Raw genomic sequence first — 19,031 nt, forward strand, 5'->3', positions numbered from 1 at the left:
GCTTTGGAAAACGTATTTTAGTTGCTTGCAGTAGAAATTTTCAGTTTCTTGTGCTCCCCGGGTGCCAGCTCCTTCAGACTTTATAGCTGAAGTAGTTTACCCTCTGTTGCGAGCTCCATCGGAAGTAGGTTACCCTCCTCCCATCTATGTCCCACGTGCCCTGTCTTCTCTAAAAATACAGAAAAAATGGTTTATGTAACACTTTGTTTACACAGTTAAATAACTACAATAAAAAGGTTTTTGACTTACATATCTCCTCACAGCCCATATTGTAACACCAGCAATAATGGCCACATATCCAAGACCAAATACAATGATAAAAACTTTGTAATCAGTGCTGCTTTCATAACTGAAAGAATGTATGCAAGATCAATATCTGTGCTCTGTCTGACTCAGTCAACTTAAGATAGTCAAGGTTCTTTTAGTTATTAATGTTATAAAACATTAGGTGCTTAAAGGAATTGTAAAGACGATGTTCTTATGTTTTCTAGAGCAATGTTGAAATTGTATATTTACAAGATCCTCTGCACTCCATCCTGTTGCTCTGAACTTCTCTTCCATTTCCAGTGACTGTATAAAATAACAGGTGGTAAAATGAGACTCTAGATGTTAAACAATTTCACTGCAAAACACCATATGTCCATTTTAGCACAGGGATATCTAATGTTCTCAGCAAACCCAATGTTTAGGTTTATGCTGTCATCAGAGGCAACTGAAAGACTCAGGGAAGGCCTCGCCAGTTACTGTGGCAGAGGTCAATGAGGTAGTTCAATAGCTCCAGTGGCAAGATACCAGTGATGGATGAGATTTTCTCTGAGATGGATAACTTCTTGGTCGACACTTCTAACAATGGCACAGGTGGAGCAGAGTGCCTGTTAACTAGCAGAAAGCTAATGACCAGGTGCTTTGTGTGATCAGGGCCGTAGACAGGGTTTCTGTTTCGATTTAGAGTCAAGTGTGAAGTGGCTCAGATACAAGTCAGCACCTGCAGAGAGACAATCAGGGCATTGACCTGCATTAAGGTAACTTGGTTACAGTCAGCTTTCACCAGTAAGCTGATTCATTAAATGTCATGTAAATGAGAAACCTGGTTTTCAGAATCGGGGTAGGGGATTAGAGAAACCTGATTTCCTCAGGTAGATTTCTCCTGGATAATGCAGATTTCTGATATGTATACATGTAACCAGGTTTGTAATCAGCTTTTTACACGTGACCATGTGCAGGACAAACACTTCAGACAGGGCAAGACAACAAGCTCTTAATGGCATAAGATGTAGTGTTGGTGAGGAACTGATGATTGCTTGAGTTCTTCTATGATTCACTTACTGGAGGGAGCGATGGTTATACTTTGTGGGGCAGTTGGTGTGTTTGTTGTAGTTGTTGGCAGCATTGTGGTGGTTGGTTCTGCAAGTATAACAAACATAAAAATAATTGAAACATAAAATAATTGAAAAACAGTAAAGGAAATGTAAATATTAATTTATGATTGGTTGAGCTGCTCTATAATTCACTTAATGGAGGGAGCAATGGTAGTTGTTGGCAGCGTTGTGGTGGTTGGTTCTGCAAGTATAACAAACATAAAAAAATAATTGTGAAAAGCAGCAAATGAAATCGAAATAAACATCGAAGTGACTCTACTCACCGTTTCTAACGTTTACAATCACACATCGAAGCTCTGAGTGATACTTGTTCAGGCTGAAAAATTAAATCAAGAGCGTTTTTTTAAACAAAATTAAATGTTTACACAAAATAAATCTAAGTAAATGCTGCTTTTTTAATAGGTATCATTTTAACAGTTTGAATCCTGTGCATCACAGAAATACTGATTAATGTACCTCTCAAAAATACTTTTAATTATAGTTAAAGACTGGTGAGAATAAGGAATTATGATGCACTTGTCATACTTACATTTTCATATTAATCTTTAGCGAAACCATACACATAATTTAAGCACCATATTATGTCTTAATATTTAGATTAGTACAGTGACAACAGACTGACTTGTTCACTGCCTGGACAACAAAGCAGATGGGATGGTTTTCTCCATGTTCCTTCTCTGATGTAGTCCAGTTCAAGATGAACTGTCCCTCTAATCCAGTCTGCTTTACCATGCCGTGCGGCCCACTGAAGAAAAGCTGTCAAACCCTTTAAAAACACAAGACACAGTATGCAGAGATAAATTAGAATTTATCAAAACATCAGAACGTGGTTGGCCAAATGAAAGAAAACAACAAATGTTATGACTTGAAACAAATAATCTACAATACAATATTGGCTACACTAAAACATACTACTGTATAAATACACTGAACAAAAATATAAATGCAACACTTTTGTAAAAATAATAAAATTAAAAATAAAAGATCTAAGACTTTTTGTATGCACACAAAAGGCTTATTTCTCAAATTTTGTTCACAGATTTGTTTAAATCCATGTTACTGAGCACTTCTCTGCCTAGATAATCCATCCACCTGACAGGTGTGGCATATCAAGTTGCTTATTAAACAGCATGATTATTGCACAGGTGTGTGTTGGGATGGTCACAATAAAAGAATGCAGTTTTATCACACAACACAATGTCACAGATGTTGCAAGTTTTGAGGGAGCATGCGCTTGGCATGCTGACTGCAGGAATGTCCACCAGAGCTGTTGCCTGTGAATTGAATTTCATTTCACTACCATAAGTGGTCTCCAATGTTGTTTCTGAGAATTTGGTAGTGCATCCAACCGGCCTCACGACAGCAGACCATGTGTAACCACCCCAGTCCAGGACCTCCACATCCAGCTTCTTCACCTGCAAGATCGTCTGAGACCAGCCACCTGGACAGCTGATGCAACAGTTGGTTTGCATGACCAAAGAATTTCTACACAAACTGTCAGAAACCGTCGTAACCAACTTGAGTGGGCAATTGCTTACCTTCGATGGCATCTGGCACTTTGGAGAATTGTTCGCTTCACAAATGAATCCTGGTTTTCACTGTACCGGGCAGATGGCGTGTATGGTGTATGGGGGTGAGCAGTTTGCTGATGTCAGCGTCGTAAACAGCTCCACCTCCAGCAGCTACAACAGTAACATGCTGCTCTAACACTGATGCTTCACTATTAATAATCTAATGATGTCATATATAATAATATATCAGTCAGAGGGACCAAACCACTACTTTTACTGCAATACTTTAACTACATCAAGCTCATAATACTTATGTACTTTTACTGTAATACTTTAACTACATCAAGCTCATAATACTTATGTACTTTTACTTGAGTGGGATTTTTCATGCAGGACTTTTACTTGTAATGGAGTATTTTTACATTGCTGTATTGGTATTTTTATTTAAATAAAGGATCAGAATACTTCTTCCACCACTGACGTTACTCATACTGAAACACAATATTATTTTGCTTTTATCATTTGTGAGATTCTGTTTACGTACACCTTAAAAAGTGAGAGTCCTCAGACTCACTCTACACACTGCATGTGGCAAATAAAAGCAGTATGGCCTTAATCTGGTGTAATACATGTCTTCATATGAATATGTTTAACATGTCATTCCAATTCATAATATTACACCTTTAACAATACTTCACAATTAGTATATCTTATAATAAAAAAAGCATGTGTGAATTTATGATGCCATTTTTTTTTTACACATGTATCACATACAGGCACATGTTGTTTTCAGACATTCCACTTGTAATAAATTCACATGATACAGGGATTCAGGGAATTTCATGTGTTTCACATGTCTAACATAAGATATCTTGCGATAAATAATCCTGCTACATATAAAACAAATGTGGGTTACCACATGTTAAACAGCATTTCGTATGTGATTTTCATACTATATGGTATTTTTTGTGAATTTGTTTTAAATGTAATGAAATGAAAATGTGAATTTCATGTGTGATTTTTGTTTTGTCTTCAGTCCACGTTCTCCTTTTTTTGTTTGATTTTTTAGTTAGACATGATATCACAGCAAAAAGCATAGAAAGGTGCTTGTTACATGCTTGGGTTGGTGTACAAAGCATGTGACTTTGCCACCAGGGACCGGATTCCTGTCCCATGCTTCGAGTCACAGTGTATTTTTAGCCTTTAATGTTTTGGTTTTGCTTTTCACTCACTGGGACTTTGTTGCCTCTGCCTTCATGTTAATTTCCAGGGACTCGTTGACATATGCGATCAGCTGCGCACCTTTGGCTGGAGTTGGAGGCAGAAACCTGGGCAGACACTTTCCCTCTGTGCAGCATGGCACAGCAGTGTCCACTGGAACAATAGAGAAAAAACAAAAAAACATAGGGCCCACCATACAATAAGTTTACTTTATCTTTCTGTAACAGAACTGCTAACTAATCAGAGCCTAAATCAAGGTACCACAGTGATTATGCAGTGAATGTCATGATAATAATATCTTTCAAGTTATTCTGATGGCATAAATTTTGTTTGTAGAAAATTGAGATAATCCAGGTGAAAGGTGCAGACTATGTGTTTCATTGAATGAAATGAAAGTTATTGAGTAGGTCAGTTTTCCTGCTAAGTAAATAAACTCTGTCTTCACTGAGTTAAAACTCCAATCTGTAAAGGTAAAGTGAGAGATATCCTACCCATTAAAACAAATCTGATCGGTATTTTGCTGAGAGCATCACTAGGAGTTCTCCTTGTTTCCACACCATCACTTTGATTGAGGGAGATAGTGTGGCGGGGGAAGTCCTCCATCTCCAGCTGTACCGCATACGAACCTTCATTACTGCTGCTGGTGGGGTGAAATGATAAAGTACAAGTCTGAACAGAGAGAAAATAGACAAACCAGTGTCAGTTAATATAGTTGTCTTTGTTTAGTACACATGACATCATTTCTGAAACGGTTCATACACATTTTATAGTAAATCTTCTGCCAGCTTCACCTTGACCTTTGAGAAATTTTGCCTGATTTGTGCTATGAAATTTAGATTGTTTCTCCATAATCCAAGTGTTGTCTTTTTGTTGATTTTCTTTTTTCTGACCAAACTCACCACAATTTTGCACTTCAGCTGCTATTTTACAAACATTCACCTACAATCTCATTGTTCGTTGTCAGGGAGGCATAAATGCAAAGATGGAACTGTTGTTTGCCATGGCCAACAGTGGAAGAAGTATTCAGATCCTTTACTCAAGGAAAAGTACCAATGAAACAATGGTAAATACTTAAAGATCCCCTCCAGACATGTTTTAAGATGTATGTAACTGTTTGTGTCTGCTCAAACAGCTTAAACATCCAACTGTAGGAACAAGAAGAAAAACACATTTTTGAGAGAAGGGGGACTTTAATTAGTCCCGCAGAAAAAATACAGGTACAGAAGTATTTATTAGCGGAATGTATTTTAAGTAAATGTGTTCTGCAAGAAAAAATGGCCATTGGGACTGATATATTATTCAAACCATGACATTTGTTACTGTTGTAGCTGCTGGAGGTGGAGCTAGTTTCAACTACTTTATATACAGTTAGCTAGTTTAGTTCAGTGGTTCCCAACCTAGGGGTTGAGCCCTTCCAAAGGGTCACCAAATAAATTTGAGGGGTTGTGAGATGATAAGTGGGAGAAGAAGAAGTTCTAATACACAAATTAGTATTTACTTTTTTTCTGATTTTTGCAAAATATTTTCACAAAGCACCAACTAGACAACTAGACAGTGCTTTCTTGTAAGGGGTCAAAAGCCAAATTGGTTTTGTAGCTTATTAGATGATCATATGTTTTAAGTGTAAAATCATAATCTGATAAGTAACTATTAACTATATGTGTTAAATAAATATAGTGGAATAAAAAGTAAAATACTTCCCTTTGAAATATATTATGGTAGAAGTACCTCACACTTGTTAAGTACAATACTTCAGTGAATGTATTTAGTTAATTTCCACTAATGTGTATACCACCAGATGTCATCAAAGAGTCATCAGTTTAATTATAATACAAGAATAAAGAGGTGGTTCTGTACTCATTTATTCAAATTTAAATGTGGTTTGAAAGTTTACAGCATTATATGACTAATTTAATTTACTGCAAAATGTCTGGTGCTGTAATCCATTACACAGTAGCATATAATTACTGTGTTTTATTTTACAGATACGTACAGCTACTGTAAAAGTAGATACAGTACCATTAAATTACTGTTTCATTTTACAATTGCTACTCTAAATAACAAAGTACACTTACTGTAATTTATTTTACAGAAAGTTTACTGTGCTTATATTTACAGTAATTAACTGGCAGCAATTGACAAGTAACTTACTGTAATTTATTTTACAGTAAGTTACTATATGATATATATGATATATGTATCATGGTTTCCAATCTTAAAATGTCACATATAGTGCAGAGTGATTAATGCTGCAAATAACCTGAAAGTCTTGCATATTTACAATCCGTGATGTAAAAAAACCAAAAAACTCACTGGTGAAATGGTCAGAACAGACGGTGGTGTGCAGGGATTACATTCTTCTGCTGCTGTATTTCCATATCTGCATTTCACCTCGTCTCCATCAGCGTCAAAGGCCAACAGGTTGTAGTCTCTCTGACAGTTTGAAGGAACTCTAGCAAAGTAGTGAGAGACAGAGACATCAGAGGCAGCACAGTGTGTAACCTACCTATGCTGCTCTAACACTGATGCTTCACTATTAATAATCTAATGATGTCATATATAATAATATATCAGTCAGAGGGACCAATTCATAATATTATACCTTTAACAATACTTCACAATTAGTATATCTTACAAAAAAGCATGTGAATTTATGATGCTGTTTTTTTTACACATGTATCACATACAGGCACATGTTGTTTTCAGACATTCCACTGATACTAATACTATACTAATAAATTCACATGATACAGGGATTCAGGAATTTTCAAGTATTTCACATGTCTAACATAAGATATCATGTGATAAATAATCCCGTTACATATAAAGTAAATGTGGGTTATCACATGTAAAACAGCATTTCATATGTAATGGATTTACATATTGTACTGTATGTAGAAGTTTTTGTGAATTTGTTGTAAATGTCATGAAAATGTGAATTTCATGTGTGAAGTTCTTTTTATTTTGTTTGGTTTGTTTTCTTAGTTAGACATTATTTCTCAGCAAAAAAAGCATAGAAAGGTGCTTGTGAGATGCTTGGTTTGTGCACAAAGCATATGACTTTGCAGCCCATTCTCACTCCCAACTTGTCACATACCAAGGCTTGGTCAGGACCCCATTGCGTCACTTTTTAATGCACTGGGTACTCATTTAGCATCATTTTTCAACATGCAGGGTTGTCCGATAGACTTCTGTTGAACTCCCACAACGTCTGAAATAGACACCATGAGACCAATGACGTCTATATAAGGTGATAAATTTCAGCCTGGTCGCCAGAATAAAACCATTGGCATTGTATGTTTCTGCAAACCACAGATACGTTGAATATCTACATTTTAACACCTGTAATACGGAGCATATTAACATTTCAACAATACGTATCATATTAACATTTCTGAAGTGACGTACTTCATATGACATCTATATAAGCTGACTGTCTTATTAGGAGGTGAAGGGGTTGGTGGATGGCTTGCAATGTTGTTGGCAGAAAGTTGGAAATTGGTTCGAGACCACCTTGCCATTTTTATTTTATTTTTTAAAACCCAAACCATGATCTTTCCCTAACCCTAACCAAGTGTTTTTTGTGCCTAAACCTAACCTTAACCACAGCATTGTCACACCATAAAATCTAATTATTTTTTAAAAGTGACTGCCGTGACACTGCACGTTGAAAAATGACACTAAAGGGGTACCCAGTGCGTTAAAAAGTGATGGCACGGGGTCCTGACCAAGCCTCGGTACGTGACGAGTTGGGAGTGAGAATGTGTTGGACTTTGCCACCAGGGACTGGATTCCTGTCCCATGCTTCAAGTCACAGTGTATTTTTAGCCTTTAGTTACAACTGCATCGGTCATAACCTGACCTGACTCATCAGAAAGGATTAGATGATATTTACTTGGTTTCTAGGCAGGTACATGATAGGCAGTCAGTACAGGCAAACAAGTCCAAAGAGCCAAGGCAGACAGGCAGCAGTTTAAAGGCAGGAATGTGGCCTGGTAGACAATGATTAATGGCAAACGGAGTGGCAGGAGTGCAGGCAGGTGCAGAGTAGAGTGACTGGCAAAGGCGGAAACACCCTGAGCACTACTGATGGGCAGGAGAGGAATGGCTGGTCTGCAATGATAGGACAGATTAAAACAAGAGGGACTAAACAGCAGATGAATAAGATGAAACTGCTCTCGCCATGACAACCTCACCCGATAAGGTGCACCCTAAATTTGAATGATTTGGCAAAATGGTGGCTTGCCTTTGTTTTGTTTTGTTTATACTTTCTGTTTGTGTCATGACTTTTTCATTCTGATTAAGATGCACATTAGCTTTAACATTACACACTAAAAATCGCTGGGTTAAAATTTTACCTAGTTTGGGTCAATATAGCACCAACACAACATTGGGTTAACTTTACCCAGCAGCAATTTGTTACACACAACAAGCTTTAGATAAAAACTACAAAGCAACGTGCATAAGACATACAAAAGATACACAAGCTTTTAACAATCAATAACAAACTGCGATATGTAAGTTTAAAAAGAGTAGAGCAGATTATAACAAGCTTTAGTTTGGGTAAATAATCCAACAGTAAAATAAAAAATACCTAAAACTGGGGCAAAACAACATCAACCCAGTACTGTGTTGGTGCTATATTGATGCAAACTGGGTAAAATTGTAACCCAGTGATTTTTAGTGTGTAAAACTTGCACTTAATATATGTTTAAATAAGGCTTTGTGCTTCAGTGTCCATACATTATTATCTAACAACAGTTCCACATATCAAATTAGGAAAATATGTCACTGACAAATAGTATTAGGTCAATAAGTGAAGTGACAGTTTTGCCAATATTGAGAATATTTGACTCTTTCCATTTATGGTTATGTTACCAAACAAAACATTGTCAAATTTGCATTTAAAGGTCCAGTGTGTAATATGTGTGGTATTTAGCGGCATCTAACGGTGAGGTTCTAGATTGAAGCACTCTGCCGCTCACCCCTCCCCTCCCTAAGACTTTGGAGAGATTCCAGAAGCTACAGTGGCCTTCAAGGACAAGAAGCTATTTGCTGAAGATGTCATCGTCCACGACAAGTTCGAGCATTTCTAACAAGTCAAACGATGAGGTGAAGATGTATTTAATTATTTAGTCTATAATACTATAGGTTATAGCTCACAAGTAAGATAGCAATTATGAGTGTTTTACTGTTTTGGTAATACAAGCTAACATTAGCAACGTAATGCTAAACAAAACTTACGTTATTTTATTCTAACGTTAGGTGTTATTGATAGCGAGATAGCGTTGGCAGGATAACATTACATATTTTATTATCTGTTTGCAGAGTCAAGTACTGGAGGTAGGAGGAGGTTAGAGGAGGAGGAAGAGGGCCAGAAAGAGGGCGAGTTAGCGGTTCTGCTGCAGGCGGAGCCAGGCGAGGGAGGAGAGCAAACACCGGCACTGCGGAAGCAGGGGAAGAGGATCAGGGACAAAAAATATCTTTTATTTAACAGAAACATTTTTGGACATCCTTTTCAATCTGGACAATAAAAGGATAACATAAGCATGCAGCTTTTACTGTTCAAACAAACATTTTGACAGCTTATTCTGTGTTCTTCAGAGTTGACTGATAAAGACAAAATTATCTATCAAATCATTAGTCTGTTTGAACACTAAAAGCAGTGTGATTAAACTTATCCGATCACCGTCCAGCAGTCAAATTGCTGCACATATAATAGCTGACAAGGGTCAGACCAATACCACACCAAAGGTACTCAATTTACTGCTCTGGATGAAGATGCCCTCATGGCAGGAACAACACCCATGATTCACTGGCACTGCTGTTCCTCATCTGCTCCAGGAGCTGTGTGTAGAGCAGCAGCTGCAGGGAAAACTGCTTCTGTGGAAGACAGTACCATTACACATAGAGTTAATTTACTATTTCATACATTTTATATCTTAGTTGTCAGTCAATGTGTTGTCTTACTGCCCCAGAAAATGAATAAATCGTTGGGTTATTAGCACGACATTGCCTCCGTGAGAGGCACAAACTGAAGCTAAAGTGTGCTAATATTTAACGATACATGGTGGCGTTTCTTTTCAGGGAAACTAATGTACTGCTAATAAACATTGTACATCATATAGGTTTTGAACCATTACCAGCGGGGCAAAATAAATATACATTACACTCTTACCTGTCCAGCAATAAACAGGAAACTTTGGCGTCAGTCTGCAAACATTTCTCTCATCAGGGATTTCCATCTGGGTTTATCCTCGTTTTATGCCGTTGCTTGTCCCGATTTCATTTAGCTTCTTCGTGTTTTTGTTTCTTTGACGACGACAATTCACGCTCCTGTGATTTTCTAAATAAGTATGATCCTCCATTTATCAGATTTTGGTTTCAAAAACTTCTCACAATACAAAATGTTTGGTCCGTTCTTCTTCTTCATTTTAAAACCGATGCATTTCCGGTAGTCGCCCACTGAATCTAAAACGTGTAAGGCCCTCACTGGAGTCAGTGTTAGGTTTGTCCATTCTGCGCTACTGTAGAAACATGGCGATGCAACATAGCGGCCACCGTGGAGGGGGACCCGCTCCCATGTGGATATAAAGGGCTTATTCTAAGGTAACGAAAACACAACAATTATTATTTTCAGCTGATTAGACACTAATTAAGATATTCTTATAAACAATCTATTCAATTTTTACCAAGTCTGTTCTTTTAGATGTTACTAAATACTACACACTGGACCTTTAATCAAATAACACAAATGATTAACAATTACACATTAAACCAGGGGTCAAGGGCTCCCAGGGCAGTTGCCTGCTTTTCTCTATTGGTAATGCACCCATGATGAAGTCTATATAAATTGTTAATCTCTGGCAATCTCAGATTTAGCAATACTTTGGCATTGCTATGCCTGTCATTAACTGCCAAATATGCAATACTTTGGCATATTTGGCAGTTAATTACAGGCATAGGTGTGTCATTATTTCTCACATTCTCAAACTCTCTATATTAGGCAGGCATATTCAGGCATGTCATCTAAGTGGGCATGGTACTATGACTGTTGGTCAGGTACTATGACTACAGTACACACAAACATACAGAGCTGCATTTGGTGAGAGACTGTGATATAAAGGATTAATAATAATCTAATAGAGATGTTAGCATCACATTTAATTTGTTTTGCATGAACAAACAGGAACCAATTATTTTTGATTGTATAATCATAATCTGCCACATCTTTATAAACATATTGTGTTATAAAAAAGTTACATGTTGTATATAAAATACAGTATGGTGGCAAGAATCTACTTCATATCAGGGTAGACAGATGAAAACCCACAGAAGAATTTGCCAAGAAATCTGAAGACACTGCATGTTTATGCAGGACACCTTTTTGAGGCGCAATAACAGCAGATGGCTTTTTCTCCATTGCTATGATAGAGTGATAAGTGAGGACACATATCAAGCTCCAGCATGTGGTGTCTGGGATGGTAGGATGAGGAGGAACATCAGAAAAAACAGATAAGATGAATTCATTCAATCACATTGGCAAGTGCTGACATGAAAGATGCATAAAATCAACGCCAGCTTTATGCCTATTTATGACAGAAAATATCGTAATGTGTGTTTGGAGATAATTATCAAAGGCGTAGACACACATGACGACTGTTGAGTTAATTATGATTATGGTTTGGGCGTGACAATTGATGGAAGCGAGTTGGAGCAGGTTTTTACAGTCTGGGTTAGAGTTAGGTGTTGAGGTTGACAGTTGGCAGATAAAATCATACCATGTGTGATATGTAAAGATTCTCATTTGAAGTCTTCAGATCCAGTCACTGCCAGTTGTTTTCACAAAGCTTTCTTTACACGACGTGTCACCCGAGCCGTAAAGAGAACAAAAGTCACTCTCCTCACAGGTTTCCCTGCAGCTGAAGCAAAGAAGAGACCTTCTCATCATCTCACACTGGAATGAAGAGTCCCGTTTCCTGCTATGAAGCTAAACTTTGTGAAAACCCACAAAGCTTTATTATAAATTCCAGTGGAAAAGATACCAAAGATACCAAATATATCAGGCTATGTATTGTCAGTAACTTAATTTAAAATCATCCAATTAGAAATTGGATTGAATTGATTTTCTTGTGCTTTTTTTTACAGTTGTCCCCTGAGAGCAAGCGAAATGCTGATGTATTAAAAGGACAGCATGTGAGGCGACAGCGGCAAGAAGTCCCTCAGAGCTCACAGCCCAGCACCGTGCAGCTCGATTGGCATTCTCTAGAGAACACCAGCATCGGCAGGTCCGCCACTGGTACACCCCGTTCTCTCCACAGATGAGAGCAGGTTCACACTGAGCACATGTGACAGGTGTGAAAGAGTCTGGAGACGTCCTGGTGAACGTTATGCTGCCTGTAATATCATCCAGCATGACCAGTTTGGCAGTGGGTCACTGATGTTCTTATCCTTAGAGACCTCCACAGTGCTGGGTTGTGAGCACAGGTCCCACTAGAGGACATCAGGCCCTCATGCCACCCTCATGGAGTCTGTTTCTGACAGTTTGGTCAGAAACATGCACACCAGTAGCCTGCTGGAGGTCATTTTGTAGGGCTCTAGCAGTGCTCCTCCTGTTCCTCCTCACACAAAGGAGCAGATACTGGTCCTACTGCTGGGTCGATGCCTTTCTATGGCCCTGTCCAGCTCTCCTGGTGTAACAGCCGGTCTACTGGTATCTCCTCCATGCTCTTGAGACAGTGCTGGGAGACACAGCAAACCTTGTTGCGACCGCACATATGGATGTGACATTCTGGAGGAGCTGGACTACTTGTGCAACCTGATTGGGCTGCAGGTACTGCCTGATGCTACCAGTAGTGACAAGGACACTAGCAGAACACAAAACTAGAGAAAAGTCAGTCAGGAAGGATGAGGAGAGAGCAATTGTCTGTGGCCACCACATGCAAAACCATTCCTTTTTTGGGGGTTGTCTTGCTTTTGCCTCTCCATTGCACCTGTTGTCACTTTCATTTGCACTAAAGTAGGTGAAATTCATTCACAATCACTTGTGATTCCTAAATGGACAGATTGATATCCCTGAGGTTTAACTGGCTTGGTGTTATACACATCTTAAGTGTTCCCTTAATTTTTTTGAGCAGTGTATATATGTATACATGTGTATATATACAGACAGGTGACAAATTAAAGGAAAAACTGGTCCAGGTCTGAATGCTTGACCCCTACAGTGAGGGGATCTGGTGGCTCTGTTCTGCTTTGGGGGGCGTTTTGCTGGCATGGTTTGGATCCACTTGTCCCCTTAAAGGGAAGGGTCACTGCAAATCAATACAAAGTTTTTCTGAGATCTCAACCTAGCTGAACACTTATGGGAGATTTTGGACTGATGTGCTAGACAGTGCTCTCCGCCACCACCATCAAAACACCAAATGAGGGAATATCTTTTTGAAGAATGGTGTTCCTCAGCCTTGGCATTGATTCTACAGTCTCTGGAACTCTTTTGGAGGGATGAACACTGTTCTCAGATGACTCAGATGATGGCCTGATTACTGAATGATATAATTATGCTACAGGTTCCCTTGTGTGATGATTGAAAATTTATAAGAAGTGGTTTTCAACCCATTATTCCCTTTTGGTCCCTTGGTGAAGGCGTAAATTAAAACGTTGGGCTTTGTTCCAACGTAATGCTGTTTGAATAAAGAAGTTGATGAAAGGAGCAAGTCTGTCCTCTTTCAAACTGCCATGTAATTAATAAAGGCTTTTTCCTCAATATTCCATATACTCCCTCCCCTCTGCTGTGATTTCCTGTTTTCTTTGCATCTTTGAAGAAAAAGTGATATTTAAACCTCAACATTTGTGAATGCCCTGTTTGGCCAAAATAATCCAACAATTATACATTTCCACTTTTCTTTCCTCTATTATAAGTTTTATATCATAGTAATTAGTATACATGTGTCCTTTTCAGGTACCCAATTTTTAAATGATTCCCAAAACATTCTTTAGTGCATACACATAAAAACAGATAAATGCTGTAATGTTTCAGTATTAGTGTCCCAGGATTTGTAGTAGTTTCTTCTTTTTTAACACTGTTTTTATTATGCTTTTAACAATTGAAACTTGGAAACAAAGAAACATCTGGACCAGCATGATAGGAAGGCTTAATCAAATGACTATCAGTCAGCTCTCTCTGCCTGTGATAGTTCCACTAAATATTGGAATGTTAATCAAACAAGTATCTGGTCATATTTCCAATAGATCATCCGTGGTTGAAGCTTTTAATCACCATTTCCTCTCCTCTGGTCTTTTATTTGATAATATGCCTGCAGATTCAACTGTGGACAATTACCATATCTGTCCAGCAGAGGGAGTCCATAATGCCCCAGCCTCTTCTGACTGCACTTTTTTTTTTAGTTTGGTAAGCAGTACAGATGTTCACAAACCTCTGCTTACCTTAAAAGCATGCAAAAACACTGATGCAGATAATCTTGACCTATATCTTCTTCATCTAGGTGCCCCCTTAATCTGTCCACATTTAGCACATATTTTTAACCAAACTTTTTTAAACAAGCATGATTCCAGCTTCGTGGAAAAGTGCCTTAGTTGTACCCTTACATAAAAGTGATGTCACTGATTTCAACTACCGTCCAATATCTAAATTTCCTTTCTTAGCAAAAATCCTAGAATTATTGGTCAATTTACAATTGCACACCTTTATTTATTCAGTAAACTTACTGCAGCTACAAGTCTAGTTTTCGCGTGGGTTACACCACAATTACAGCTGCACTTTCAGTCATTGACAACACTGTCTCCTCCCTGGTTAAAAAAACAATTTTGCACAGCTCTCTTCGTTGACCTCTAACCATTTGATGCTGTCAATCATAAAATCCTACTCCACAAACTACAGTCTATAGGTTTAGATGAAGCCACGGTTCATTACAGAGAGAACTCAGACTGTTGTTGCTGATGGTCCTCAGTCAAGCCATCATACCATCAGAAATGGGGTGCCACAAGGGTCTATCCTTGGCCTATTACTGTTTACATTATACATACATAACATAATTCTTCCTAATTAATACTTCAATTCCCATTTTTGTTGCAGACATACAATTTTATATGCCCCAGACTCCTCCCTAGCCCAGGCCCTGACTCGTCTTACGTCTGCCTTTGATGCTTTCCAATTATCACTCCTTAATCACGGGTTAGTTTTAAATGCAGAAAAGACCAAGTACATAGTATTCTCCAGTGACTATCCTGCCATTAAAACTTTAAATGGCACCCATATTACTCTAGCTGAGTCATACAAATACTTACGAATTTGGCTTCACAGCAAACTATCATTCAAGATTCATCATATTCAACATTTGACCCAAAAATCATCAAACTAGGCTTCTTGTATAGAATCAAAGGATGTCTGTCTTCCTCCATCTGTAAAACTATTGTGCAGTCAACCTTCATATGTGTCCTTGACTAAGGAGATATTCTGTATTGTCCTGCTGTTCCATCAACACTTCAGCAGTTAAACTCTGTGTATCATAGTGCCTTACGCCTCATAACAAATTACAAATTTCATACTCATCATTGTCCTCTGTATTAAAAAGGTTGGTTGGACATCCTCGTTGTCAAGAAGAGAAAAAAACATCATGTTATTCATCTATAAAGCGCTACCAAGGGCTTCCAAACTACCTCACATCTCTCCTCTCATTAAAATCTAGTAACTGCAGCACATGATCCAGCAACTACTTAACCCTATCTATATATATCCCTCACCTAATGTTGACAGAACTGGTTTCAGGTACTATGCACCTTCAAACTAGAGGCTTTCATTCCCCTTGGAGATTTTAAAAGCTTTATCTGATGTTTTTTTATGATTCTTATAACTGTTTATATTAATTCCTTGTTCATTGTGTAGCTGCGTTTCTGTCTTCTGATTGTATTCTTGTCTTATGAGTGTTTTTGTTCTCAGGTTTCTCTTGGAAAAGAGATCTTAATTTCAATGAGACTGCCTGATTAAATAAAGATTAAACAAAATAAAAATAAGTAAAATATGCCATTCAATACAAATACACCACATATTTCATATACTCTTTCTCCTCTACGATGATTGAAGTTTGTTTTGATGCACATTTTTGAAAGAAAACAAATATTGATACCTCAACATTTTTGAATACATTGTTTACCAAAAATAATTTAGCAATTGTACAATATTTCCACTTTTCCTTCCTCTATTATAACTCCTAGTTTTGTATCCGAGTAATTTCATACAGGTGTCTTTTCAGGTGTCCGATTTTCAAATGATTCCCAAACATTCCTCACCTGAAAATAAATGCTCTAATGTTTCAATATTAGTGTCACAGAATTTATAGTAGTTTCTTATTTCCAAACACTGTTTTTATTGTATTGAAACAACAAACTTGGAAAACATAACTTTCTGCATACAAAATACAAAATGTAAAATGATGATTTAAGACCATTTAAAAAAAAAAAAAAAAAAAAAGCTAAATCATAATAAAAACGAAATAAAAATGAAAAGTAAACAAATAAAAAAGGGGTGGACGTCTAACCACTGGACTAAACTAGCTAACTGTATATCAAGTAGTTGAAACTAGCTCCACCTCCAGCAGCTACAACAGTAAGACTGATGCTTCACTATTAATAATCTAACCATTTCATCACAAGGAGCATTTTGCCCAGACCTGAGCTACTTATGGACCCCGGGACAAATAGTTGCAACCCAAGTAGCAACTAATGGGGAGCCTAATAAACAAATGACAGCACACACTACACAGGCTGTTTACATGATAGATGTTTTGGGTCAAAATCTTTTTAGATTGTGTTACAATGTTACATGAGTCATATTTTAAGCATTTCTACGACTTGGATCGACATGAAACTCAAGGTGAAAAAAACAAAACAACCTCTCAGGGTAGAAGTGAACTACAACCTATCAAGAGATTAAAATTTGGTCACAAGGGCCACTAATGGCATACAAGCTGATTCTGAAGTTACAATTGGCAGTCCTCAGTTTGTAGAGAAGCTCAAGAGGAGTCGCTAACCTGCCTCTAAAACATGTTCAACACGATGCTGAATGACTGCGTTGGTGGGCTTTTAAGTTAGCGCCCTGAGTGAAAGTTATCCCACATTGATCACACCAGTACAGTTTCTCTCCAGTGTGAATGTGTTGGTGGGTTTTTAGACCAGTGTATTGAGCAAAAGTTTTCCCACATTGTTCACACAAGTACGGCTTCTCTCAAGTGTGACTGCGTTGGTGGTTTTTAAGGTAACGGTCTTGAGTGAAAGTTTTCCCACATCGCTCACACCAGTATGGCTTCTCTCCAGTGTGAATGCGTTGGTGGTTTTTTAGACCAGTGTATTGAGCGAAAGTTTTCCCACATTGTTCACACCAGTACGGCCTCTCTCCAGTATGAATGCGTTGGTGGCTTTTTAAACCAGTGTATTGAGTGAAAGTTTTCCCACATTGTTCACACCAGTACGGCTTCTCTCCAGTATGAATGCGTTGGTGGCTTTTAAGTTGATTGTCTTGAGCGAAAGCTCTCCCACATTGGTCACAGCTGTACGGCCTCTCTCCAGTGTGAATGCGTAGGTGGCTTTTAAGGTGACTGTCTCTAATGAAGGTTTTCCCACATTGGTCACAGCTGTACGGCTTCTCTCCGGTGTGAATGCGTAGGTGGCTTTTAAGATGACTGTGTCTAACGAAAGTTCTTCCACATTGGTCGCAGCTGTGAAGTTCCTCTCCTGTGTGAACTTTCTGATGACTCTTTAAATAACTGGATGTCGTGAAGGCTTTGTCACAGTGCTGACAGCAGTGATGTTTGAGTCCCTTTCTTCTTGTTTGTTTCTATGACAACAGACAAACATACAGAGAAGAGAGAGAGAGTAAGTGGGTGCGTGGAGCATGGTGGAGCATGTTATCTAAAATCACTGCGGGAAATGTAGGAGTGTTTTAAACTTGACCCTGACTGCAGACTAAAACAGAATATCTAGACCTCTCCTGACCTTTGTGTGAACACTATTAGTTTTTTCCCGTTCAGTAAAATAATGATGTTCATTTGTACAATATTTATATATTTTGTACTAATATAAATAATAGTAGAAGTAAACAAAGCCACAATAAAGCATAGTATCTGGCATTAACTAGAAATCATCTTCAGAAACATTTTAAAATGTCTGATTTCTGTTTTTTCTGAGGCGGGCATTTAAACGTGGCGTACTGCACATGCGCAGCGCCGGAGAATGGAAAACTAAATAAAGAGTAAACGTAGATTATTTTCTAGCTTTGTTTGCAACAAGGTGAAATCGGGAAACACTGAAACCTTTTTTTTTGTAGTTTTTACTACCTAAATACTCCGTGAACACAAAACCTGGAAGTGTGCATTTCCTCTTTTCAGACTTTCTCTCCAACAACAGAATGAGATACACGGACCCTCGAGACTCGTCCTCGTGTCTTTAGTCTCGTTATGAAGCCGGTTTTATCATGAAGTCATGAACTGACCTGTTCATCGCTAGCAGAGGGTGAACCTGACTCTTCCATTTTAATGGGGATGTCGATGCGGTTCTCCGGGTTCTGGTTCTCCTCCATTAGCTCTTCTGGTGGACCTGGTCTGTGAAATCCAGCAGGTCTCCTCTCTGACTGGTGGTCGTCTTTCTCTAACCACTTTTCCTTGACCTCGATGGAAAACGCCACGAGGTCAAGGAAAGATGTGAGGGAGAAGTCATGAGGAGGAAAAAAGACAACTGCGGTGCTGAGAGTGCGACTGCACTTACACCGGGCTACGTAATAACGCGACGGCGGATGTTATTGACGTAGGTCTGCTGTGGTGAAACTACATTGTTCTGAAGATGGACTACAAAAAGCGCACCTTACTTCGCCCCGGTCGTTCTTACGGTGTTGTTTCGATATAAATGTGTA

The 19,031-nt window shown here is 38.3% G+C and overlaps 1 protein-coding gene across 1 annotated transcript; it reads right to left on the bottom strand.

Moving 5' to 3' along the window:
• Positions 1 to 16,738: 16,738 nt before the first annotated feature.
• LOC122974239 (gastrula zinc finger protein XlCGF67.1-like) lies at positions 16,739 to 19,031 on the bottom strand. Its single transcript, XM_044342241.1, has 2 exons — positions 18,615 to 19,031; positions 16,739 to 17,960 (listed from the first exon to the last, which is right to left on the bottom strand). Exons 1-2 carry the CDS (start codon positions 18,699 to 18,701, stop codon positions 17,352 to 17,354), a joined length of 696 nt encoding a protein of 231 aa, XP_044198176.1. The 5' UTR covers positions 18,702 to 19,031; the 3' UTR covers positions 16,739 to 17,351.

Source organism: Thunnus albacares, chromosome 22 (assembly GCF_914725855.1).
Source record: "Thunnus albacares chromosome 22, fThuAlb1.1, whole genome shotgun sequence".
Classification (NCBI taxonomy): domain Eukaryota; kingdom Metazoa; phylum Chordata; class Actinopteri; order Scombriformes; family Scombridae; genus Thunnus; species Thunnus albacares.

Coding starts and splice junctions, on each gene's coding strand:
- LOC122974239 (XM_044342241.1), bottom strand. CDS start 18,701: ATGGAGGAGAACCAGAACCCGGAGAACCGCATCGACATCCCCATTAAA. Junction 17,961..18,614: donor CCTCTGCTAGCGATGAACAG/GTCAGTTCATGA, acceptor CTGTTGTCATAG/AAACAAACAAGAAGAAAGGG.